Consider the following 26,325-nt stretch of genomic DNA (forward strand, 5'->3'; position numbering starts at 1 on the left):
TGGTTCGTCTGACCTTGACCTCCTTTTCATGGTTCATTGGTCAATGTTAAGTTTTCTAGGTCATATCTATAAATTAACTGTTTACAAAACTTTTGAATTTTTAAAATACTAAGGCTTTTCTACCTCAGGAATAGATTACCTTGGGTGTATTTGGCAATACTTTCAGGAATTTTGGTCCTCAATGCTCTTCAACCTCGTACTTTATTTGGCCTTCTTAACTTTTTTGGATTCGAGCGTCACTGATGGGTCCTTTGTAGACAGACCGGTCAACTACATTTAGTGAATTGAATGATTGTTAGGAGTACATGTATTTCTGTTTAGTTTATCTGACCTTGACCTCATTTTCTTGGATCATGCTCAGTTTTTTGTGATAGTTGTAGTAAAACTTTATATTTAGGACTATCAACATAATATAAATGGTTAGTAAAGAAGGCGAGAAATTTCAGTGTTTGCACTATTGCTGTTATTCCTTAATTCTATTTTTGTTAAAACTTTGTATTAAATAGCAGCAAAAACAAATGTTATCCTTACTTGTGTCAAAATATGTTTATTTGTTGTAAAAGTAAGTTAAGCAATGTATTGTCAAATTCACAATTAATGGCCTAGTCATTAAGCAATGTTAAAAACAATGTTTTCCTATAGAAAGTCAGATTGTTTTATAATGAGTAAACCAAAAAACATATTTAATGTTAGAATGTTTACATACTGATTTCTCAAAATATCTACCAAAAGACTAAAAATTGTAGTTTTGATGAAATTTTTCTTCATACACCATCCAGATTTATTTCCTTATATTTTATGCCTAAAAAGTAAGTAGGAAATGGAATTACTTGTTAAATTTGTTCATGAATTTGTATTCCATCTGCTTCCTTTGTTTAATATTCACATAGACCAAGGTGAGAGACGCAGGTTCTTTAGAGCCTCTAGTTTATACTTTTTTTATGACAGATTTTGATTTTATTTTGTAGTATTCTTGCAATATTGGGTCAATTCCATCCTGACCTATTGTAAGGTTGTATATGCAGGCATACCAAAAATCTTGTTTGTTGCCACTCACAAGGACAAAGTACCAATGGTGAGTGATCTTATCTTAGAAATATAGTAGTAAGTCATTGCCAATTGAAACACTTGAATAATGTGTAAAAACTGCTTGCATAATGAAAATATGCCCATATGTCTTAACTTGACCAAACTTCGTGTAAAGCTACACTTTCGAAAGAACAAGATCCTAATTGATTTGTGGGTAATAGACTTAAGATCAGATTACAGGGCCCATAACTAGAGTAGAATATATGAAGAAACATTTATAGATAAGAAAATGATATTGGTTAGCATTTGTATTAATATTCAATTTGATATATCTCATTGTCATGGAGATTCTTTGCCGTGTCACTCTCGGTCATGGTCTATTGACTTTAAACAATTGTTCAGTTTAAATGTTAAAGTTTGTATTTTCTTTGCCTTGTTACTCTCGGGCATGGTCTATTGACTATAACAGTTGCTCAGTTTAAATGTTAAAGTTTGTATTTTCTTTTTAAGTCAGTTTTATTTCAACAAATATGTTGACAATATGAAAGTTTAGAATTTAGTGGTACTGCACCAGATGCACATCTTAACAATAAATGTCTCTTCAGTGATGTTAGAGGCCAAAATATTGGAAATTCCAAAACCTAATACAAATGTTGATGAGTTTGTGAAATAAAAGATTGTGACAGGGAATGCATGAGGACGATTCATGATTTGTTTTAAAATAAGTTCAATTTTTATCAACAAAAAATTGAAATTAAACAATATCCTTATGTTCATGCAAATACCCTCTTGACCTGTTTTAGATTTATTGCCAACTTATTAATTGTGTCTTATTTTGTTTACTTGTGTTTCTTTACTAGGTAGGTAAAGTGAATTACCAAACAAAAATATCAATAGCAAGTTTTTCTTTCAAAATACACTTTTCATTTTATTTCCCTTGGAATGTAAGATTTAACAACTGATAACAGTTTCAATCTGTTATCTTTGAAAGTATAAGATCTAGGTTAAAAGTGTGAAATTGACCTTTGAGAGAAGATGTATGTCACTTGAAAATTTGAGATAAATCTAATTGTAGAACGAGTTATGAATGATGGTGATGTCAACTTAACAGTCCTGTCGGATTTTAAGAAAGCTTTTGATGTAGAAGATCATGATATTCTCTGTAAAAAATTTGAAATTTATGGATTTGATGATACTGCTGTTTCTTTTTTAAAATCATATTTGAATGAAAGAACTCAACAAGTACAAATTGGTAATGCTCATTCTGAAAAACTTTATATCAAGTATGGTGTCCCCCAAGGCTCCATATTAGGCCCCCTTCTGTTTATATTACATATAAACGACCTTCCTTTTTATATGAAAAATTGTTTCACTGTTATATGCCGATGATTCAACTTTACATCTGTCTGGTAATTGTTATCAAACTCTACAGTCAAAGGTACAAAAAGATTTACATGGTGTAGAGGAATGGTGCAATGATGACAATATGTTCATCAATAAAAATAAAACAAAATATATGATTATTGGAACGAAGCAAAGAGCAATGCCACATTACAAAGAGAGTTGTTTAACTATTAACAATCAAGTGATACAATCTTCCACATGCGAAAGTCTTTTAGGCATTAAAATTGACCCTTCCCTCACATGGACAAACCAAATTAATGTGATCTGCTCAAAAATATCCTCTAGACTATATCTACTATTAAAGATTAAAAAATGTCTAAATCTAAAATGCAGAAAAATATTCTATAATGGTTTTATCTTGCCACTAATTGATTATTGTTGTTTAGTGTGGAGTAGTTGTAGCAGTGAGGATTTACAAAGGATATTAAAATTACAAAAGAGAGCTGCTAGATTAATACTAGAAACCGACCCTTTCGCTCCTTCTTTGCCCTTATTCAAACACTTAAACTGGTTGACAGTTGAACAGAGAATAAAATATCACAAGTTTGTGATGACATTTAAGTGCATTAAAAATGATGCCCCATCATAACTTACTGACAAGTATCATTATGTTTCAGACAGAAATACATACCCCTTGAGAAATGCTGTTCAAGGAAACCTCATACTCCCTAAACCAAAAACAGAATTGTTAAAAAAATATGTTATGTATTCTAGACCGTTCATGTGGAATACTTTGCCAATACCGTGAAGAAATATTACAAATGTTAATTCTTTCAAATACAACATTTATAACAGATCATTTATTGAAATGTTTATTTTTTCATCACATTTTATCAAGTTGTATTGAACATTATTATCATACTTGACTTTTTATACTAATGTATGCAATGTATATGTTTGCATTTTGTTTGATTTTTCATGATGAGGACCTCAGGGAAGATTAGCTAATTGTGTAAATAAAGGCAACAGTAGTATATCGCTGTTCAAACTCATAAATCCATGGACAAAAAACAAAATCGGGGTAACAAACTAAAACTGAGGGAAACACATAAATATAAGAGGAGAACAACGACACAACACTACAATATAACACAAACAGAAACGGACCAAGCATCAGACAAAATCCCACGAAAATAACAAATATAACATCAAAACCAAATACAAGAATTTGGGATAGACAAGTACCGTGACACGTCTTATCGCAATGTCAATTTACACTCAAAAATAAGAGAAAACAAACGACGCAACGTTAAATTGTAACACACACAGAAACGAACTATAATATAACAATGGCCATATTCCTGACTTGGTACAGGACATTTATAAAGGAAAAAATGGTGGGTTGAACCTGGTTTTGTGGCATGTCAAACCTCGCACTTTAATGGCAATGTTAAATATAACATTGAAATGACAGCATAATATTACAGGACTACAATACAAATAAATAGGAGAACGTATTAGACAAAGAACTCTCTTAAAATAAAGTATTGTTGTTGTTGTTATTCCACCATTGAAGATGCATTTAAATCACCAGGTGTGCGATACAGTATCTTTACAGTGTATTATTCTGTCAACTTTTTATGTTTAACAGGAGAATATTGAGACCAGACGTGAAGAGCTTTACAGAGGAATTGAGGAGTTGTTTGAAGACCACGAGGGAAAACATCATCTAGTCCTTAGACCTCTAATATTTGTCAATGCCAAAGATCAAGCCGACCCAGAAATAGAAGTTCTGAAGAAAACAATAACAGAACTTACATTCGACCACCCATGCTGGGGTGAAAGAATGCCCAATGCTTGTGTTCCACTAGAGCTAGAGATCGCTGAACTAGTGGCAGAAGGAAAACAAATAATGTCATTGGCTGAAGTTAAAGAATTAAATGCTATCAGCGAGGTGTCTGTCCTGTCCCCTGAGCAGTTGACTGATTTCCTACATTTTCATCATTCCCTGGGGAAGATTGTTTATTTCGATACCCCCCAGCTGAGAGATAATGTAATGATCAACCCTCTTCTTATGGTGGAAGTTATGAGATCTTTTATCACAGGTGTGTATGTATTTTCATTGTGTAGTGAATATAGATATTGCAGGTAAAAATTTTCCAATATCCAAAAAGTGTTTACCTACCTTTTATTAGAGCGTGACAGACTGTTTATAATATCCTATACTAATATTTATGTTGGTATGTGAGAACTTTTATGTCATATGATTAGTAAAAAGATTAATCTTTTTTTATCCACAGTGTTAAAAATTGTGAAATGCATGCAATTTTTTAACAGATTTCTGAATGAAAATGTTGTTTTTTAATTGGTGATGTACGGCAGCAGGCAACCGAGGAGTTCACTTAGATACTTAGATCAAATTTGAATTGTGTGGCGTCACTTTTATTATACTAGAGTTATGTCCCTTTAATTTATAAATGGGAAAATTGCTGAATATTTTGTTTCCATTTTCTTACTTAAGTTTGCCTCAATCAGGGACTTTCTATACTAACGGGACTCGTCTTTATTGATTTTAACTGATTAATACTCAGCCGCCTGTTTTAAGCTTCCACTCAAAAATAAACTTAGTTCTGATATACAATGCTAGTATATATTTGCGTACTTCACAGTACATTGTAATTGTATAATTATTCTTAGTTGTATATATAAAATCTGATTAATAGCGATTTAAGATGACAAAAAATATAAGATCTTGAAAGAATGATGAATTATTTAACTGAGACGTATCGTTTTGAAGAACACCCCAGTTGTGTAAAATGGTTACCATATCACACAAGATGGCGGCCACTGAAAATTCAACAAACAAATTCCTCAAAGTTTAAAGATCAATATTTAAAAGACGAGAAATCTTTTGAAAACCTTAAAAGCAGTTTGCAATGACAAAATGTATAAAATTTCATAAAAACGATTGTTTGTTAAACTTGAATATATAGTTTATTTGTAATTATGTAAAATACTTCGTAAATGTGAAATGATTTGCTATAAAGTCACGTGACATCAGCTACGGCCTAGATCAGTCTGATAATGTGTATAGATATCGTTATAAGTGACTAGTCCCGTTAGTATAGAAAGTCCCTGCCTCAACCAAACTTTATGAATTCTATACAAAATGCTTATTATCACTAAACAAAAATCAATTATAAATTTTGGTGCCTTCCCTTTTACCATTCTAGAGTTATGCTTCTTACAAATGGAAAAAATGCAGAATTTTTCGTTTCTGTTCTCTTTCTTGAGTTTACTTCATCAAAATGTTATGAAACTTAAATATAATATATTTTTTTCAATTTAAACTGAAACTGATATTTATTTAGCATAAAGGTATCGGTATAACTATAGAACTACATGGTTTCAAAATATAAGATATATTTGAACAATGCTAAAAAAATCTTTCAGAATGCAAGTAGTTCTATCTCGTTATGAGTTGATTTCCAACACAATTATGTTTTGAGACAATGTGTAGTTTTTATATATTTAAACTGAAACTCTTATACTAGGATTTTTATAGAAGGTGACTGTAGACGTGGTTAGTGTGACATTCAGTTTCACTAAACTAACATACATTATCACTACAAACTGCTCAGAGTCTGAATTGACCAGTTTTTGTGCTCGACCAGTAAAATCGAGCACACATTTTACTCGACTAGTCTCGACATTGTCTGGACTGGACTTAACTGTACTTAAGTGTACTCGACTAGGTCTCGACTTTACTTAATTAGTCTGAAATGGTCTTGACCAAGGCTCGATCTGTCTCAACCTGTCTTGACTAGTCTCGACTCAGTCTGAACCAGTCTCGACCTGTCTCGACTAGTCTCGACTCAGTCTGAACCAGTCTCAACCTGTCTCGACTAGTCTTGACCTTCAAATTTAGTTTTGACTGGTATAAAGAAGCCCATCTAACTAAATTAAATATTGATTTTACAAAATTCAAGCTTATTAGGTAGTTTGATTACTGGCTGTGAAATAAAAAAAAAATTTTTTTACAATAGGTAAAAATAAAAATTATTATATAAATTCAGATAGGCATCTTTAAATTTTCTAATAACTTTTTCAAATCAACTTGGATTTTCATCAAACAATGAACCTATCTAAGATATATATCAGGCTTACTGAATCCCATTTTATTTACTTTTTTGTTTTATAGCTATGAAATTTAAGAATTAAAGTCATCTCGGTAAAAAAAGCTAGGATTTGCAATTCAGACAAAATAGAGATAGGCATCTTTATTTTTTTTAATAACTATTTCAAAATCACTTGGATTTTCATTAAACTATGCAGCTATCTTAGATATATATCAAGCTTACTGAATCCCATTTCATTTACTTTTTTGTTGTATTGCTGTAAAATTTAAGAATTAAAGTCATCTCGGTAAAAAAAAGCTAGGATTTGCAATTCAGACAAAATAGAGATAGGCATCTTTAATTTTTTTAATAACTTTTTCAAATCAACTTGGATTGTCATCAAACTATGCAGCTATCTTAGATATATATCAAGCTTACTGAATCCCATTTCATTTACTTTTTTATTGTATTGCTGTAAAATTTAAGAATTAAAGAAATGTTGGTAAAAAAAACTAGGATTTGCAATTTCGGACAAAATAGAGATAGTACACTTTAAATTTTCTAATTACTTTTTCAACATCACTTGGATTTTCATCAAACTATGCAGCTATCTTAAATATATATATCAAGCTTATTGAATCCCATTTCATTTACTTTTTTGTTGTATTGCTGTAAAATTTAAGAATTAAAGTCATCACGGTAAAAAAAGCTAGGATTTGCAATTCAGACAAAATAGAGATAGGCATCTTTAATTTTTTTAATAACTTTTTCAAATCAACTTGGATTGTCATCAAACTATGCAGCTATCTTAGATATATATCAAGCTTACTGAATCCCATTTCATTTACTTTTTTATTGTAATGCTGTAAAATTAAAGAATTAAAGAAATGTTGGTAAAAAAAGCTAGCATTTGCAATTCGGACAAAATAGAGATAGGCATCTTTAATTTTTTTAATAACTTTTTCAAATCAACTTGGATTTTAATCAAACTAGGCAGCTCTCTTATATATATATCAAGCTTAATGAATCCCATTTCATTTACTCTTTTATTGTATTGCTGTAAAATTTAAGAATTAAAGAAATGTTGGTAAAAAAAGCTAGGATTTGCAATTTGGACAAAATAGAGATAGTACACTTTAATTTTTTTAATAACTTTTTCAAAATCACTTGGATTTTCATTAAACTAGGCAGCTCTCTTAGATATATATCAAGGTTACTGAATCCCAGGTTATTTACTTTTTTGTTGAATTGCTTTCAAATTTAAGAATTTAATTAATCTAGGTCAACATGGTCAAGAAAGCTAGAATTTGCAGTTCAAACAAAATAAAGATAGTACACTTTAATTTTTTTAATATTTTTTTCAAGTCAACTTGGATTTTTTCAAACTATATAGCTACCTTGTTGATGTATTAATCTTACTGAATCCCAGGTTGTTATTTAGTTTGGTGTATTGCAGTCAAATTTAAGAATTAATTTAATCTGGGTAAAAAAAGCTAGGATTTGCAGTTTTGACAAAATAGAGATAGTACACTTTAAACTTGTTAATAACTTTTTCAAATCAACTTGGATTTTATTCAAACTATATAGCTACCTTGGTGATGTATCAGTCTTACTGAAACATAGGTTGTTATTTAGTTTGGTGTATTTCTGTCAAATTTAAGAACTTAATTAGTCTACATGTAGGTCAAAAAGCTACAATATTAGATATATATCTTTCCTCATAATTTTGGAAAAAGTATATATAAATTAGTTATATAATTCCTTTAATGTTTTGTTACTTTTGATATATATATCCTATAAATATATCAAAAAGCAAAGAAAAATTAAAGAAATTATTCAAATAGTTCTTCTGATTTGTGGTGATTTATAAGGCAATACCTTCTGCTTGGGGCAAACTTATTAAAAAGATCACATCTACCAGAGAGTTTAAAATTCTAAATAACATTTATTCAAAGTTGCAACATCCTGTTAAATCTAAATCACAAGGCTTTTTTAATTCTCTTGATAAGTAATACACGAGTTTAAGAAAAGTAGGGCTTTCTATTTACCTGTAAAACTCAGGTGTACTGATGTAATTAAACCATGTATAGTGCCATGTCATTAAATTTGACAAAAAAATATTTTAAGATTTGATTAAAATAAATTTTTACTGTAACTTTGGAACACATTTCTTTTTTTTTAAAAGGTTTTCAAGGATTGTTATGAAAAGTTCATAATATTAATTTTTTGTTTTACTACAAAAAGGGGTTTATTTTGTTTAAGCTGATTTGAAAAAGATATGAAATCTTAAAAAAGATACCTTTTTTTTGTTAAAACAAAAATTCAATACTTTTTTTTAAAGAAAGATATATTTCTAATATCAAAGCTTTTTGACCTACATGTAGATTAATTAAATTCTTAAATTTGACAGAAATAAACCAAACTAAATAACAACTTATGGTTTAGTAAGATATTTAGCAAGAATATTGCAAAGATAGTTATAGAGTTTGATGAAATCTAAGTTGATTTCAAAAAGTTATGAAAAAATTAAAGTGAACTATCTCTATTTTGTCAAAACTGCAAATCCTAGCTTTTTTACCTAGAATACGTTGATTCTTAAATTTTACAGCAATACAACTAAAATCTAAATAACCTGGGATTCAAGAAGCTTGATATTTGTCTAAGATAGCTGCCTAGTTTGATCAAAATCCAAGTTGATTTGAAAAAGTTATTAAAAAAATTAAAGTGTACTATCTCTATTTTGTCCGAATTGCAAATTCTAGCTTTTTTTACCAACATTATTTTAATTCTTAAATTTTACAACAGTACAACAAAAAAGTAAATGAAATGGGATTCAGTAAGCTTGATATACATCTAAGATAGCTGCATAATTTGATGACAATCCAAGTTGATTTGAAAAAGTTATTATAAAAATTAAAGATGCCTATCTCTATTTTGTCCAAATTGCAAATCCTAGCTTTTTTTACCGAGATGACTTTAATTCTTAAATTTGACAGTAATACAACAAAAAAGTAAATGAAATGGGATTCAGTAAGCTTGATATATATCTAAGATAGCTGCATAGTTTGATGAAAATCCAAGTTGATTTGAAAAAGTTATTAAAAAAATTAAAGATGCCTATCTCTATTTTGTCCAAATTGCAAATCCTAGCTTTTTTTACCGAGATGACTTTAATTCTTAAAATTCATAGCTATACAACAAAAAAGTAATAATAAAATGGGATTCAGTAAGCTTGATATATATCTTAGATAGGTGCATTGTTTGATGAAAATCCAAGTTGATTTGAAAAAGTTATAAGAAAATTTAAAGATGCCTATCTGAATTTATATAATAATTTTTATTTTTACCTATTGTAAAAAAAAATTTTTTATTTCACAGCCAGTAATCAAACTACCTAATAAGCTTGAATTTTGTAAGATCAATATTTAATTTAGTTAGATGGGCTTCTTTATACCAGTCAAAACTAAATTTGAAGGTCAAGACTAGTCGAGACATGTCGAGACTGGTTCAGACTGAGTCGAGACTAGTCGAGACAGGTCGAGACTGGTTCAGACTGAGTCGAGACTAGTCAAGACAGCTCGAGACAGGTCAAGCCTTGGTCAAGACCATTTCAGACTAATTAAGTAAAGTCGAGACCTAGTTGAGTACACTTAAGTACAGTTAAGTCCAGTCGAGACAATGTTGAGACTAGTCGAGTAAAATGTGTGCTCGATTTTACTGGTCGAGCACAAAAACTGGTCAATTCAGACTCTGAGCAGTTTGTAGTGTATTGTTTAGGGACCAGTTGATGCACCCCTAGGATTACGAGATTTGTTCGATGTGTGGGTGGCCTTTGATTGTTTTCTGCATATTGGTCAGGTATTTGTCTCTTTAGCGCATTCCATGTTTTTATTTTTAATTTTGTTGCAGGATCAATACATTTTGACCACAAATGAAACACAATTGCAAAATGGTATAAGTGCCCATATTTATGCCTAGTGTTACAAACTATTCATTGGTCCCCATTTTTGAAATATTTGTCAAAAGATACAACAAGTTTTATACACAGATTTAAATGAAATTCCTGCTAAATTAAACCAATAGTTCCAACCGGTGAAGTTGAAAGTATTTTTTACGGACACCACCACGAGTTGGTTGACTGTTATGAAATATTCATTTAACAGATGATAACGGATTATGTCGTATCTATGGCAATGCAGAGCTCCAGATAAGAATTCACAAATTGGGTTTTTTTACCCACCATTTTCTTATACAATTGGGTGATAAAGTTTTTTAATTGCATTATCAATTCCAATTCACCCCTCATGTTAATATCAAATTGGGTTTTCACCACCAAGCTCCTTAATGTATTGGGTTTTTTCATCAACACAATATTGAATATTTAGGCAATATCTGTAGTGAACCCCAGATTTTTTCCATCTTAAATATGTTTCTTTCTTTGTTTAGCTGTTTTATTTGGTTAAGGGTTAGGGTTAGGGTTTTTTGCTAGCGGTTTTATTTGGTTTATTCACTGAGGAGCAATTGAAGTTTTAATTTGTGTTCCGTTTCAAACCTTCTGCCAGTTTTGTATTTTCTCATATAAACTGTAAAAAACGGATATGTGTATTCACAGGCACTCGTCTTATACCTTTACAATGCTTTATATAATAAATTCTGAGACCAGTGCCTGTGTGTGTATTCATTAATTAACCGTAAAATGAAAAAAAAAATAGTATTTAAACTCTAATTATACTAAAAAATGTTTTTGTTTTATTCCAATTTTCATAAATCTGGGTTTAGTTGTCTTTTATTAGAACTTTTGGTTTCTGATGCTTTATCATGTCATAATTGATTTGGCCTTTCACTTTTCAACTGCTTTCGTTTTTGAGGAAACCCTGTTTTTATTAGTAATGTTCTCGTTAATGTACGCACACACTCCCGTGTGTTCGATGGACGCTTCATAAAAACACTGGCTGAGTCTTGTTATCATCATAACTTTCCGTCAGCTTTTCAAAAGAAGCAGAAAACATGCTTCTAGTCAACATTTTACCGGACATTCACTTTCGTTTTAATTCAATGTATGTTTTGATAAATCCCGAGCAATGCGAAAAAAATATGACTTCATGACACGCTAATTGGATAAACGCTGAGAAGATCGAAATGTTTTCAAAAACACGTGTACCTATTGAGCAACGGAAAACTCTAACAGGGACCCATTTAAGCTACATGATGCAGGGATCTATTTTTAGAACGAAAGAAATTTCCAATTATAAATATTATAATAGTTTACGCGACGACTGTAAACAGATAAGGGTAAATAACGCAAATGGTAGCCAATAAAAGGGTTGAGAACTCATGGTTTTGGAATATAATTGGGTTTTCCTTTGAATTAATTGGGTTATTGAACCCTGCAATGGGCAATTGCATTGGTTTTTTTATTATTTGTATTGCGTGATCACGTAAATACGCAGCTTATCTGGAGCTCTGGCAATGTCAGTGTTTGAGTTTGAATGTGCCTCTGGTATATTTCGCCCCTATATTATAATATCATATTTGTCTGTTTGTGTTTTTCTTTGTTAGCCATGGCAATGTCAGTTTTTGAGTTTAAATGTCCCTCTGGTATATTTCGCCCTATTCTATAATATCTTATTTGTCTGTTTGTCTTTTTCCTTTTTAGCCATGGCGATGTCAGTTTATGAATTTGAATGTGCCTCTGGTATATTTCACCCCTATTTAATAATATCATATTTGTCTGTTTGTGTTTTTCTTTGTTAGCCATGGCAATGTCAGTTTATGAGTATGAATGTCCCTCTGTTATATTTGGCCCCTATTTTATAATATCACATTTGTCTGTTTGTCTTTTTCTATTTCATGTATTTTAACCATGGCGATGTCAGTTTATGAGTTTGAATGTCCCTCTGTTATATTTCGCTTCTATTTTATAATATCATATTTGTCTGTTTGTCTCTTTCTTTTTATACGCCCGTCAAAATTTTGACGGGACGTATTATGGTATACAAATGTCCGATGTCCGTCCGTCCGTCTGTCCGTCCGTCTGTCTGTCCGTCTGTCCGTCCGAACTTGAGAACGACTTATCCAAATTTCATGAAACTTAACATAGTTGTTTCTTATGATGGTCAAATGATCTGTATACTTTTTGGTGAAAGATTAAAACTTTTTGAGTTACGGCACTTTGTAACTAAAACAGGGGTGTGGTTTTTTTCACATGTCGCACCGTATCTCAAAAACAATTCTTGATTATGGCTTAAAACTTGAAACGCTTCTTAGTTATATTAATCTTAATATCTGTATACTTTTTGGTGATGAATCAAAATTTTATTTTTGAATTATTGAGTATTTTGTAAAAAAAGGGGGAGGTTTTTTTACATGTCGCACCATATCTCAAAAACGATTGATGATTATTGCTTAAAACTTTACACATGTCTTTGTTATATTAATCTAAAGATCTGTATACTTTTTGCTGATGATTAAAAATTTTATTTTTGATTTATTGAGTATTTTGTTGAACAGGGGAGGGTTTTTTTTACATCATGTCGCCGTATCTCAGAAATAATTTATGATTATTGCTTAAAACTTTACACACTTCTTTGTTATATTAATCTAAAGATTTGTATACTTTTTGGTTTTGATTCAAAATTTTATTTTAGAGATATTTAGTTTTTTGTAAAAAAAAAAAGCAGGGTTGGGGGTTTCACATGTCCCGCCGTGTCTCAAAAACAATATATGGTTATTGCTTAAAACTTTCTCAGAAACTATTTATGATTATTGCATAAAACTTCCACACAAGACGTCGGGCGTATCATGCGCTCATGGCGCAGCTGTTTATTTAGCCATGGCATTGTCAGTTTATGAGTTTGAATGTCCCTCTGTTATATTTCGCTTCTATTTTATAATATCATATTGGTCTGTCTTTTTCTTTTTTAGCCATGGCATTGTCAGTTTATGAGTTTGAATGTCCCTCTGGTATATTTCGCTTCTATTTTATAATATATCATATTTGTCTGTTTGTCTTTTTCTTTTTAGCCATGGCAATGTCAGTTTATGAGTTCGAATGTCCCTCTGGTATATTTCGCTTCTATTTTATAATATATCATATTTGTCTGTCTGTCTTTTTCTTTTTTAGCCTTGGAGATGTCAGTTGATGAGTTTGAATGTCCCTCTGGTATATTTCGCTTCTATTTTATAATATATCATATTTGTATGTTTGTCTTTTTCTTTTTTAGCCTTGGAAATGTCAGTTTATAAGTTTTAATGTCCTTCTGGTATATTTTGCCCTATTTTATGATATCATATTTGTCTGTTTGTCTTTTTCTTTTTAAGCCATGGCTATGTCAGTTTATGAGTTTGAATGTCCCTCTGGTATATTTCGCTCCTGTTTTATAATATCATATTTGCATGTTTGTCTTTTTCTTTTTAAGCCATGGCGAGGTCAGTTTATGAGTTTGAATGTCCCTCTGGTATATTTCGCCCCTATTTTATAATATCATATTTGTCTGTTTGTCTTTTTCTTTTTAAGCCTTGGAGATGTCAGTTTATGAGTTTGAATGTCCCTCTGGTATATCTCGCCCCTATTTTATAAATATCATATTGTCAAGGAAATAAATCACATTCAGTGTCTTCTTTATATATATACGATCACAGCTTGGGAACTTACTTCAAAATTAATAAACTACCCACCGAAAAGGATCACAGCTTGGGAACTTACCTCAAAACTAATAAATTCCCCACCGAAAAGGATCACAGCTTGGGAACTTACCTCAAAACTAATAAATTACCCACCCAAAAGGATCACAGCTTGGGAACTTACCTCAAAACTAATAAATTACCCACCCAAAAGGATCACAGCTTGGGAACTTACCTCAAAACTAATAAATTACCCACCGAAAAGGATCACAGCTTGGGAACTTACCTCAAAACTAATAAAATACCCACCGAAAAGGATCACAGCTTGGGAACTTACCTCAAAACTAATAAATTACCCACCGAAAAGAATCACAGCTTGGGAACTTACCTCAAAACTAATAAACTACCCACCGAAAAGGATCACAGCTTGGGAACTTACCTCAAAACTAATAAATTACCCACCGAAAAGGATCACAGCTTGGGAACTTACCTCAAAACTAATAAACTACCCACCGAAAAGGATCACAGCTTGGGAACTTACCTCAAAACTAATAAATTACCCACCGAAAAGGATCACAGCTTGGGAACTTACCTCAAAACTAATAAACTACCCACCGAAAAGGATCACAGCTTGGGAACTTACCTCAAAACTAATAAATTACCCACCGAAAAGGATCACAGCTTGGGAACTTACCTCAAAACTAATAAACTACCCACCGAAAAGGATCACAGCTTGGGAACTTACCTCAAAACTAATAAATTACCCACCGAAAAGGATCACAGCTTGGGAACTTACCTCAAAACTAATAATTTTTTTCATTTTTAGCCATGGCTATGTCAGTTTATGAGTTTCAATGTCCCTCTGGTATATCTCGCTCCTGTTTTATAATATCATATTTGTCTGTTTGTCTTTTTCTTTTTAAGCCTTGGAGATGTCAGTTTATGAGTTTGAATGTCCCTCTGGTATATTTCGCCCCTATTTTATAATATATCATATTTGTTTGTTAGTCTTTTTCTTTTTAAGCCTTGGAGATGTCAGTTTATGAGTTTGAATGTCCCTCTGTTATATTTCGCCCCTATTTTATAATATCATATTTTTCTGTTTGTCTTTTTCTTTTTAAATCAAGGTAATCATTGTAATAAACTTCATATACTTAGAATAAATAGTAACTGAGGAGTAAACTTTATGTGCTAAAAGCTGGAAAATAAAAATATGAACGACAGTAATTGACTGACAAGATGTCATCATGGATGACTGCCATGCATCATTTCTTCTACTGAAAACATGTAGAAACCATGCAAACATTTGAAAACTCACAGTTTTTTCCCACAGCACATACAAGCCTTGTTTCAGATTATTTTCTTACAAATGGGAAATAATTCAACTTTGATCATCAAATCAGACTAGACAAAAAATATTTTTTGATGTGTTCTGATACAAAAGACATCATTTGATTTAAATATTAAGATAAATTGTTTTTTCCAGTGATGATCTAAGTGAGCGATACAAATTGTTTTATCATGTAGCTTTTATAGACTGGTATTACCTCATAATATAAACTATATATTAAGTCTGATAACATCTTCTTTATTTCATTTTTATAGATGTTGCATTTTGGCCCAAAGAAAATAAAACAAGGAAAACCTTCAAAAAAATGTCTGAAAATGGAATGATACAAAAAGCAGACCTCTACCAGATTTGGGAACAAGAAGAATTCCGCCAGATTTTACCATTTAAAGAGTACATATTTGATATGCTGATACATCTAGATATCGTATCTGAACAACGGAGATATGATACAAAAACAGGAAGTCGTCTACCAATAGAAAACTTCTTTGTACCCTGTATGCTTACACAAAGAAATAATACAGATTACTTGACACAAGAATGTACACCAGAGAGGACTGTTAGTTTGGCCTTTGTTTTCAAAGGAACCATCATACCTCCAGCCTTACCAAACCGTCTAATATGTGCATGTCTGAGTATGTGGACATTAAAAGAATACCAAGGACGGAAACTTATGTTTTCTGGTATTGTTGGGTTATCATTTGATAAAGAGCATGATATTGTTGTCTGTGTAGAAGGAAATAAGATCTTACTGTACCTAGTCCACAAGCGCTCCAAGGGCTTGATAATACCTGATATAGCCACCAGTGTCCGGGATTGTTTGTTTGTTACTTTAGAAAGAATCTCCGAATTTTATCAGTCCTCCATTGATTGTAAAGCCAGCAGCAAGTTACCCTTCCTCACCGAGTACTCCTGCTCGACATTAAACTGTTTCACTTCAGAAAACAAGTTGGTCTCCGAGACTGAGGAATGTCTTTGTAAACACGGAGAAAACATTAAAAATAACTGGCGTATTTGGAACAAGAAAAAGGTATGTAAATACTTTTATAAGAACATCACTGCGAGAAATTTAGAAATTTTTGCGCATATGTGGCCAAGTTCCCTTATTGGATAAGATATTTACTTTATTTGCATTATATGTTAGACATTCAATCTTTCAACAATATGTAAGAAATATGATATGGTATATGATTGTCAACGCGACAACTCCCTACCATAAACCAAATGACGTAACATTAAGCACCTTTAGGTTGCCGTAAGATCTTCAACAATGAGTTAAATATATGTTACATATTAAGCTCTTAAAGTTGTTACGTAAAAATGTTTATACATTCAGAGACAAATTTATATCTGTACAAACTTGTTGATGTTGGTATGATAGTAACTAAACAGCAATAGACGAATGTATCAGACAGAGGGACAAAGGATGATAACTTTTCTATGACACCTCTTTGTTTAAACCTTGTTTTTTTTTGTAAGGTAGAGGAGTGGATTAACATTTATAATATTTACCTGACTTGTAGTAACTATCAGCATTTGTCAATATTGTCTTTTTTTATTATGTCTGCTTTTGTCATTAGTTTCACACATTTAACAAAATGAAATGTTTTTTGTGGACCGACAAGCAAGTAGGTTGTTTACATGGAATTATACAAATACTGGAATTGTAGAGTTATTTTCTATTTTACAGGAACAAAAGCAGTGTGATGCTAATTGTCCAGGTAAATGTATCATTAATCTCTCTGCACTTCCATGTTATTGACCAGAGTTAACATTTAACTTATTAAAATATCCAATTTAATTCCAATCTCATGACCTAAACCATGGTACTGATAAGCTTTAATTTTGTGCTGATGACATTCAAACAATACAATGATATTTCACATAATTCAGATTGAAACTTCTTTGGAAAAGTAATGGATTTTAACCATCTGTGCTTATACAATTACAAAAAGATATATGTATTAGAAACTTTCAATTTAAAATATATGATTTGCAATTTTGGTTAAGAGTAATTACTGGAAATTACTAAAATATATCCTATATGTCTTATGAGTAAATTGTCTACGATTGCTGTCGACAGATAAAAATATGTGCTATATTTAAGATAATACATTTAGGTGTATTTTGTGAACATAGGTTCGAAGAAATTAGAATTAGATTACTGCATATGTTGATTATATTGTGTACCCATTAACTTCCAATGCTGAATAGTTATCTCATCTTATCTCAGTATATTAACGTACTTTCTTTACAAATCATACATGTATGTGTTTTTAAATTCATTTAAGGTTTGAGTGAAGATGCATTATCTCAGATCCCAAGTAACACAGAGTTGCTTCGTCTGTCTAATCATTGTGAGGCACATATGCTACATGAATTGGCTCTCCATCTTGGAATGGAAGAGATGGTATGGAGTGATATGGTAGAGAATTACCCAACAAATACACAGATGGTCAAATTTTTGACACTTATTCATTTGAAAGAGAATAATGAAATCAGTTTCTCAGAATTGGACAACGGATTGAGAGAAATGGAAGTAACAACACATAAACTATGTGTGGTAAGTAATTACTGCAATGGACTGATGCAATTGTATTTATCTTTTTATATATTTCTTTAACTGGCATATGGTGTGGTTTTATTGTGAACTTGTCTGTTCTGTAGTGTTCTGCTGACCTTGACCTAAAATATCATAGGAAAGTACCAAGACTTAATAGAGACATATATGCAATATCATATTAAGTTAAAGATTCTAGTTTGTTTCGAAGTTGTGTATCTCAGAAACTATTATGATTATTACATAATACATCACACACAAGACAACGAGCTTTTTATTTAATTTGTCTTTGAGTATGGTACTTTTGTGATACTTTTCTACATTGATCTTTGATAAGGTTAAGCTTATATGGAATCAATCTTTGAGTAAAACTTTCAAATTACAGACTCACAACATGGTCAACATAAATGCAATCAAGATAAGTAAAGCAGGCGAGACAATTCAGTGTGTTGTACTATGCTTGGAAAGGATGAGATGGTTAAGTTTTTAAATGGACATTAGCTGTCAAATTTATGTTCAACAGTTTGACTCAAATTCTCATATTGGATTTAAATTTACAAAAACGTATATCCAAATTACAAAAACTTTATAATAAACAATTAACAATGCATAGACATAATAATATGTATTAGCTTTTCATGTATATTCTAGTCTAATTGACCATTGAGATGACCTCTTAAGACTGCTGACGGTCATATGACCAGATATAAACATACGAATGTATGAACAACACAATTATTTATTTTGTAAAAAATATTTTCATCACTCCATGTTTACCTTACAACAAAAAAATGTTTTTATTTACATGTATACGTAATTTAATTTGGCAGCATTTTGTCCAAGGTTATTGTTGTCTTTCTGATATAGTTTTACATCTAACATTAATTTTATAATTTCATTGTGTCAAAGATTAAAAATATTCGTTCAGTGTATGTTCACTTGTTTTTGTTAATATCTCTTTTGATTGGGTTAAGCCATTTCAACTGATATTTTATAGTGTGTCAATGTTGTTATGTTACACTATTGTTTCAGGTTAGGGTGAAGGTTGGCGCCTATTAAAATGTTTAAACCCGCTGCATTTATTTACACCTGTCCGAGTCAGAAACCTGATGTTCAGTGGTTGTCGTTTATTGATTTGTTTCATTTTTGTTTCTCGGTTCTCGTTTTTATATAGATTAGACCGTTGGTTTTCCTATTAGAGTGGTTTTACACTAGTCATTTTTATGGCCCTTTATAGCTTGCTGTTCGGTGTCAGCCAAAGCTCCTGTTTGAAGGCCATAGTTTAACCTATAATGGCTTACTTTTACAAATTTGGATGGAGAGTTGTCTCTTTGGCCCACATACCACATCTTTTTATATCTATGTATAAACATAAATAGATATTGACCATGTGCAATTGGATTTTTGTTGGTCTGCTTGATTTCAAATTATAGGTTTAAAAAAATAATGTTATAAAATATTAACTGTATAAGAATGTTTTGTTATGGATCCAATCCAAATGGTTCACCCTTGTTTCATTTCCAATGTTTACAATTTTTAGGGGGCATTAATTTTTGCCTTTGTCCGTCTGTACTTACGTCCGTACGTCCCAAAATTGGTTTCTGTTCTCTTTAGTTTGCCTCAACCAAATGTTATTAAACTTATACACAATGCTTATTACCACAAAACACAAATCAAGGTTGAATTTTAGTGGCGTCACTTTAACCATTCTAGATTTATGCCCCTTTATAAAGGGAAAAAATGCAAATTTTTTAGTTTCTGTTATTTAACTTAAGCTTGTCTCAACCAAATATTATGAAACTTATACACAATGCTTATTACCACAAAATACAGATCAAGTTTACTTTGATAGCATTGCTCTAACCGTTTTAGAGTTATGCCCCTTGATCAATGGAAAAATTACAAAATTTTAAGTTTCCGTTCTCTAACTTAAGTTTGCCTCAACCAAATGTTTTGAAACTTATACACAATGTTTTTTAAACTTAAGTTTGCCCAAACCAAACATTATGAAACCTTTACACAATACTTATTTCCATAAAACTCAGATAAAGTACACATTTGGGTAGCATCACTTTTATTGTTCTTTAGTTATGTCCCTTTATAATGTTGCATGCAAGCTGGGGCATCATATGTGTCCATGGGGACACATTCTCAACTTTGTTTTCGTTTTTTAAGCTGAACACGTCTAACACATGTGTAACCATTCAATTAGCAATTAGTTTAAAATATTGAATGTGGGAATTGATCATAGCTAATGCCCTTAACAATGAATGATTTGAACATTTCTTTTGAATCTGGTCTGAGCCCTTTACTTCTGTAATAACTGTATGAGCTTGTTTTCAGATAACATGGATCAATGATAGATTTAACTCACATCTTTGAAATGAATTGATGCTTACAATTATTATATTTTCAGGTACGTCGGAGAAAACAAGTGAAATCTGGTAAGTATTTTGATATCTAAAGGCCTTTATATGACATAATAAAAAAGAGCTTTGTCTTTATGTTCCGTATCAAATAAATCCTAAATGTTATGCTAACCTTGGTACAATATATGATTAAGGGTAGATTATTTAACAATGTGTCATCTTGATTCCTTTTTACATAACTGTGCAACTTGGATTTTTTATATTTCATGGGATTGACCAGTAATCATAATGTTATTATCTTTAAAAAATAAAGGCAACAGTAGTATAACGCTGTTCAAAAGTCATAAATTGATTGAGAGAAAACAAATCCGGGTTACAAACTAAACCGAGGGAATAACATCAACTATAACAGGAAAACAACAAAACAACAAAACACTAGAGTGCAACAAAAAACAAAAAACAACTCAACATACACAGAAACGAACTATTAGATCAGAACTGCCATATTCCTGACTTGGTACAGGACATTTATCATATTGTTATGTATCTAGTTTGATTACAAAGCAGTAGGCACATACCTTTCGAATTATTATTAATCCCTTTGGAGATGTTTGGCTGTTTGTTTAATAACAAAGCAGTATTAGAGCATTCTTTCAAAATTTAATCACTCTCTTTACAGATGTTTATTTTTCATGCGGGATTTGGTTTTAAAAATGAAAAGTCATGACTGCCTCCCTGAATTTATTCCAATTCGTATATTCCAACTTTTAGAGGGTCACTAAGTGCAATGATTACATGCCTTTTTTTGTAGTCCCCCTTTCATATCCTTATACTTTCATATTGCCGATGTGAGCAATTCTTACAGTTTGAGTCATTTGCCAGTCGGTCATCCAAAATCAGCAATATGTATTGGTTTTTTTTTACCTCATCTTCAGAGTCTACTTTTACAGTTGACACAAAACAATGAGAACTTAAACTTCTTTTAAAAGTTTTACCTGTGGAAATTAACTACGATGAACTACATTTGCTACCATAACTTGTTGATGATATAGTGGTTAAATTCATGTCCAATCTGGAAAGTCATTAGATATGTAAGACCCGGGTGTGCATTTCATGGATCTGTAATATTTAAACATGTAAACAATGCAAAACATTCACTCCTTAGTTCATTGACTAATTACGTTGTCAGTCGTCCACTTTATCTGTGTCAATAGTTTATTGACCAATTACTTTGTCCGTTGTCTACTTTGATCTGTGTCAATAGTTCATTGACTAATTACTTTGTCAGTCGTCTACTTTATCTGTGTCAATAGTTCATTGACTAATTACTTTGTCAGTCGTCTACTTTATCTGTGTCAATAGTTCATTGACTAATTACTTTGTCAGTCGTCTACTTTTATCTGTGTCAATAGCTCATTGACTAATTACTTTGTCAGTCGTCTACTTTATCGGTGTCAATAGTTTATTGACTAACTACTTTGTCCGTCGTCTACTTTATCTGTGGCAAAAGTTCATTGACTAATTACTTTGTCAGTCGTCTACTTTATTTGTGTCAATAGTTCATTGACTAATTACTTTGTCAGTCGTCTACTTTATCTGTGTCAATAGTTCATTGACTAATTATACCCCCGCTTTCAAAAAAGGGGGGTATACTGTTTTACCTCTGTCTGTCAGTCCGTCCCATGAAACTTTCGTCACATTTTTCTCAGGAACTATAATACAAGGATTTCTGAAATTTGGTTTCAGGATTTATATAAGTCAGCTTTACCGTGTGGTGCGTTTTTAGATTCATCACTTAACAACTTCCTGTTTACCGAACACTTGCATATTTTTACACTATTAATATTATCCACTTGCGGCAGGGGTATCATCAGTGAGCAGTAGCTCGCCGTTTCACTTGTTACTGGTGGCGTTAAACTATTTTATGAAGCTTAAAATGTGAATTTCTCTCTTATGATTGGTAATATGATATATAGCTGGTTCCTTTGACAGTCGGACAGGATTCACCTGACCTTTACCTCTATTCATAAATCAATGATCAAGGTTATGTTTACATGGTCAAGTTCGTATCTCAAATACTATACATGCTATAAGCAACAAGTCAACTACATTTGGTGAGTGGAAATAATGTAGCGTCTACACGTCTCACTGAACATAACCTCATTTTCATGGTTCATTTAAATTGTCAATGCTATTTTTTATGATTAGGCATTTTTTCAGATAATATTATCAATACGTCAACTATATTTAGTGTATAAAATGATAGCAACAATACAAATATCCGTCTGGCTTGAGTCATCTGACCCTGGCCTGATTTTAATGCTTCTATGATCAAGGAAGAGTTTTCCTGGTGAAGTCAGTATCACAGATCCTATAAGTAATATGTCAACTATATTTGATGTATGAAGTGATTGTAAGGTGTACATGTCCCACTGACAGGTGTCATCTGACATGGTCTCATTTTCATAATCCATTGGTCAATGCGTTGTGTGGATATTAGCTCTGTAACAATAGATCAGATGCATTTGGTCTATGGTATGGTTGTAAGGTGTAGATGTCCGACTGGCAGGTTTCCTCTGACCCTAATCATATTTTCAGGAGTATTGGTCAATGCTAAGTTTTGGTGGTTTGCTCTTTTTTCCTAATACTAGTATTAGGAAATGTATATGATGGATAATTGTCCGAGTGAATTGTCTACATTTGATTTTCGATTTTAACCAGGAAGTGAATGAAATGACACTTATACCGATCGATCTGTACTGCTCTCTTAAATGCTGGTCATGACCCTTCAAGAATTATCCAGTAGACCATTAAGAGAATTGTAATGAGAAAATAATTAAAAGTTGGCAGTCAAATAAAGGGAATAAATATAAATATCCTGCCCTTTATTAATGATAAAATTGCATTGAAGTAATGGGGGAATTGAATCTAAATGCTTAATACCATTACATATTTGATGTTAAGTAACAGCTGGAAAATGGATGCAAAGTTTTACCCTTTAGTTCTCACAAGCTTAACCAATTTCTCTGACGTCAGTCTATGGTTCTAACAGTAGATTATTTTTCAAGAATCAAATAAACTCATCATAGATACCAGGACTAAATATAGTATAAACGCCAGACGCGCGTTTCGTCTACAAATGACTCATCAGTGACGCTTGAATCCCAAAAAGTTAAAAATGCCAAATAAAGTACGAAGTTGAAGAGCATTGAGGACCAAAATTTCTACAAGTTTTGCCAAATACAGCTAAGGTAATCTATGCCTGAGGTAGAAAAGCCTTAGTATTTCAAAAAATTAAAAAATTTGACACTGACCACTTGGTTAACTTAAGACATCTTATTTATAACTTTAAACTTTTAACTTTTTATCCTCAAAAACGAGTGGCATATGTAGAGTTCGAACTTGCGCATATTTTCTTCATAAACAGTAGAGTCTTCAGTCTATGCATGATACCACTATACCATGAGTGCTGATATAAATTAATATTTAAATAACACTCTTAAAGCGCACAACTGTCAATACATGTCAATAAACTGTATTTCTATCTCAGAGATAATTCGCTTTTGTTATCTAATAAAATATATATACTATGTCTGGTTTTTTCCATGTTCTTTTCAAATATATTTAAATTGTTTTGGTTTTGGCATTTTTTTTAAGGAAGATTATGTTCTACATTTGAACGTACTTGAGTATAGCTATATAGCAGATGGAAATATCTTAAGAGTTTATTCACGATGTCAGGTTTGAACATCGGTTGATTTTCAACATCGTTATAATGAACCGATGGGTCTTTATACGATTGTGGCTATTACACACTAGTTCCAAACACAAGAGAATCAAGGAATTGTAAATATTAGTACAATTCCTTGATAAAATAAATATCCATATGCCCATCACAGTTGTCCCTTTTATCGTACAAAGACTTTTCCTTTTCATCATGGCAAATGCTTACTTATGGTTTTAGTCTTATATTGATATCGTACTATCAATATTTTTTTCTTTGTTTGATTATAAATGGTCCAAATATACATCAAGTCAACATTGAACGGTCTCTTATTTGAATAGAGTGTGATGTTTAAGTTACCACCGTAAAACTACTACATTGACTGTAAAACCAGAAACAAAATCATCACCTTTAAATAAACATGAAGTATATAATACCTCTAAGATTAAAACAATATGTTTGTTGAGAAAAAAATTACAATGAAAAAAATTCAATTCGGGTACTAGGTTTGAACTTGGCACTGTTAATATCACAGTTATGTATTTCAGTACCATTGACTAGGCGATCACGGCTATGACCAGCTTGAATGTAAAAGTAAAAAAATTGACATAATTAAACATTGAACACCTGTAGCATGAGCAATTCTGCTGGAGATTGAGAATGCGTACCACAGATAATACTAGTTTATTGACCGGTTCACGATGGATGCCAAATGTAATAACGTTAAAATAATCTAAACTTAATGAAAAGGAAACAGTTTAAACAAAACTCATGTATAATTGTTCAAAAAAGACCTTAAGCAATTATTTTATTTATTTCGGAAAGCATCATTAACTGGAGCATCATGAAATTGTAGTATTATGGCAACTACGTTAAATATATGTATTTAACTTAGTACCGTTAAATTGTAGGCAATCTTTAATCAGCTGTAAATAATTACAGATTGCTAAATACTATCTATACTATTAAACGAGAAGACCTCATTTTATGTGTCGCTTCTCTTCCTTCCACAACAGATCAATCGTCATGCCTCTGTGTCCTATAGGTAACATGCATAGTCGCATTTGTCATCCATTCTTATGATTATTCAGATTTAGTTATTTTGGGAGAAAAACGAAAAAAAAGAAGTCCGGATATGATTCCGTCATCGGACTGACTTTTAGTCATAGATAAGACTTCTGGTTTGAACATGCACAATTACAACCAATCGTATGATAGATAACAAAAATGAAAAATAAATAAGCCAATCAGAGCTTTCTTCATATCATGGTGTTTAGATCGCAGGCACCACAACTATTATAGCTCCCTATAAAGGACAATTATTTCTCGCATTTATCTACATGTAAACTACGATTATACTACTTTAATATATAGAGACTATCTGTATTCTGTCTACTGTTTTCTTTGAAATGTTTACAATTTAAGATTAAATATACCAATTGCATAATATATTAAAATAAGTAAAACCTGTGACACAAGTACAACCAATCGAATGATGGATAACAAAAATGAAAAATAAATAAGCCATTCAGAGTGTTCTCCATATCATGGTGTTTAGATCGCAAGAATCACAACTATTATACATCCTTAAAGAGGACAAGAGGCGTCGGGTTCGGTGTTTTTAAGCTCGGTATTTGGGGATTTATCCTTACGGGATCCGGGAATATATTTTTCGATTTCGGGATATGAATTTCTTTAAATTCTGCATCTCGGGATATGAATTTCTTTAAATTCTGCATCTCGGGATTTCATGGTTATAAGCCCGGGATTTCGGGATCAGGACCCCTCCGACCACCCCTCAAATTAGCCTTAGTCGGTCTTAGTCATTTATACATGATTCAGATCCTACCATTGGCATGTTAATAAGGCTCTAAAAAGAAAAAAAGTACTGATGGATTGACCTAGAAGCATATTTTATTAAGACTAATAATGATCTATATAAAAGCAGTTACATTTATTTCATGTTTGAAACGGTGCAAATTTTTAATTTGATTTGACTTTTACCAAAAAGAAGCATTGTAATAAAGCAGAGGAATAATTGTGGTATGGGGCCAGACACACGAAAATAATTGAATTTAACAGAAAGGAAACAAATATCGGACTTTGGGAAAAGGGAGAGGGCTTTTGATACCTTTTATGAAATTCTCCATACATAATATCTTTTACAAAAAATCATCCTACAACAGTTCACAAGCTGTATATGCCCGCGA

The 26,325-nt window shown here is 31.6% G+C and overlaps 1 protein-coding gene across 1 annotated transcript in view; it reads left to right on the forward strand.

The window, feature by feature from the left end:
* LOC134718332 (uncharacterized) overlaps positions 1-26,325 on the forward strand; it is a 248,398-nt gene that overhangs the window by 214,289 nt on the left and 7,784 nt on the right. The window contains exons 9-14 of the mRNA XM_063580826.1: positions 969-1,075; positions 4,025-4,478; positions 15,720-16,492; positions 17,153-17,183; positions 17,754-18,025; positions 20,439-20,466. Of these exons, the coding sequence (XP_063436896.1) occupies positions 969-1,075; positions 4,025-4,478; positions 15,720-16,492; positions 17,153-17,183; positions 17,754-18,025; positions 20,439-20,466 (1,665 nt within the window). The remainder of the gene's footprint in view (positions 1-968; positions 1,076-4,024; positions 4,479-15,719; positions 16,493-17,152; positions 17,184-17,753; positions 18,026-20,438; positions 20,467-26,325) is intronic.

The sequence above is a fragment of the Mytilus trossulus genome, chromosome 5, assembly GCF_036588685.1.
Source record: "Mytilus trossulus isolate FHL-02 chromosome 5, PNRI_Mtr1.1.1.hap1, whole genome shotgun sequence".
Lineage (NCBI taxonomy): Eukaryota > Metazoa > Mollusca > Bivalvia > Mytilida > Mytilidae > Mytilus > Mytilus trossulus.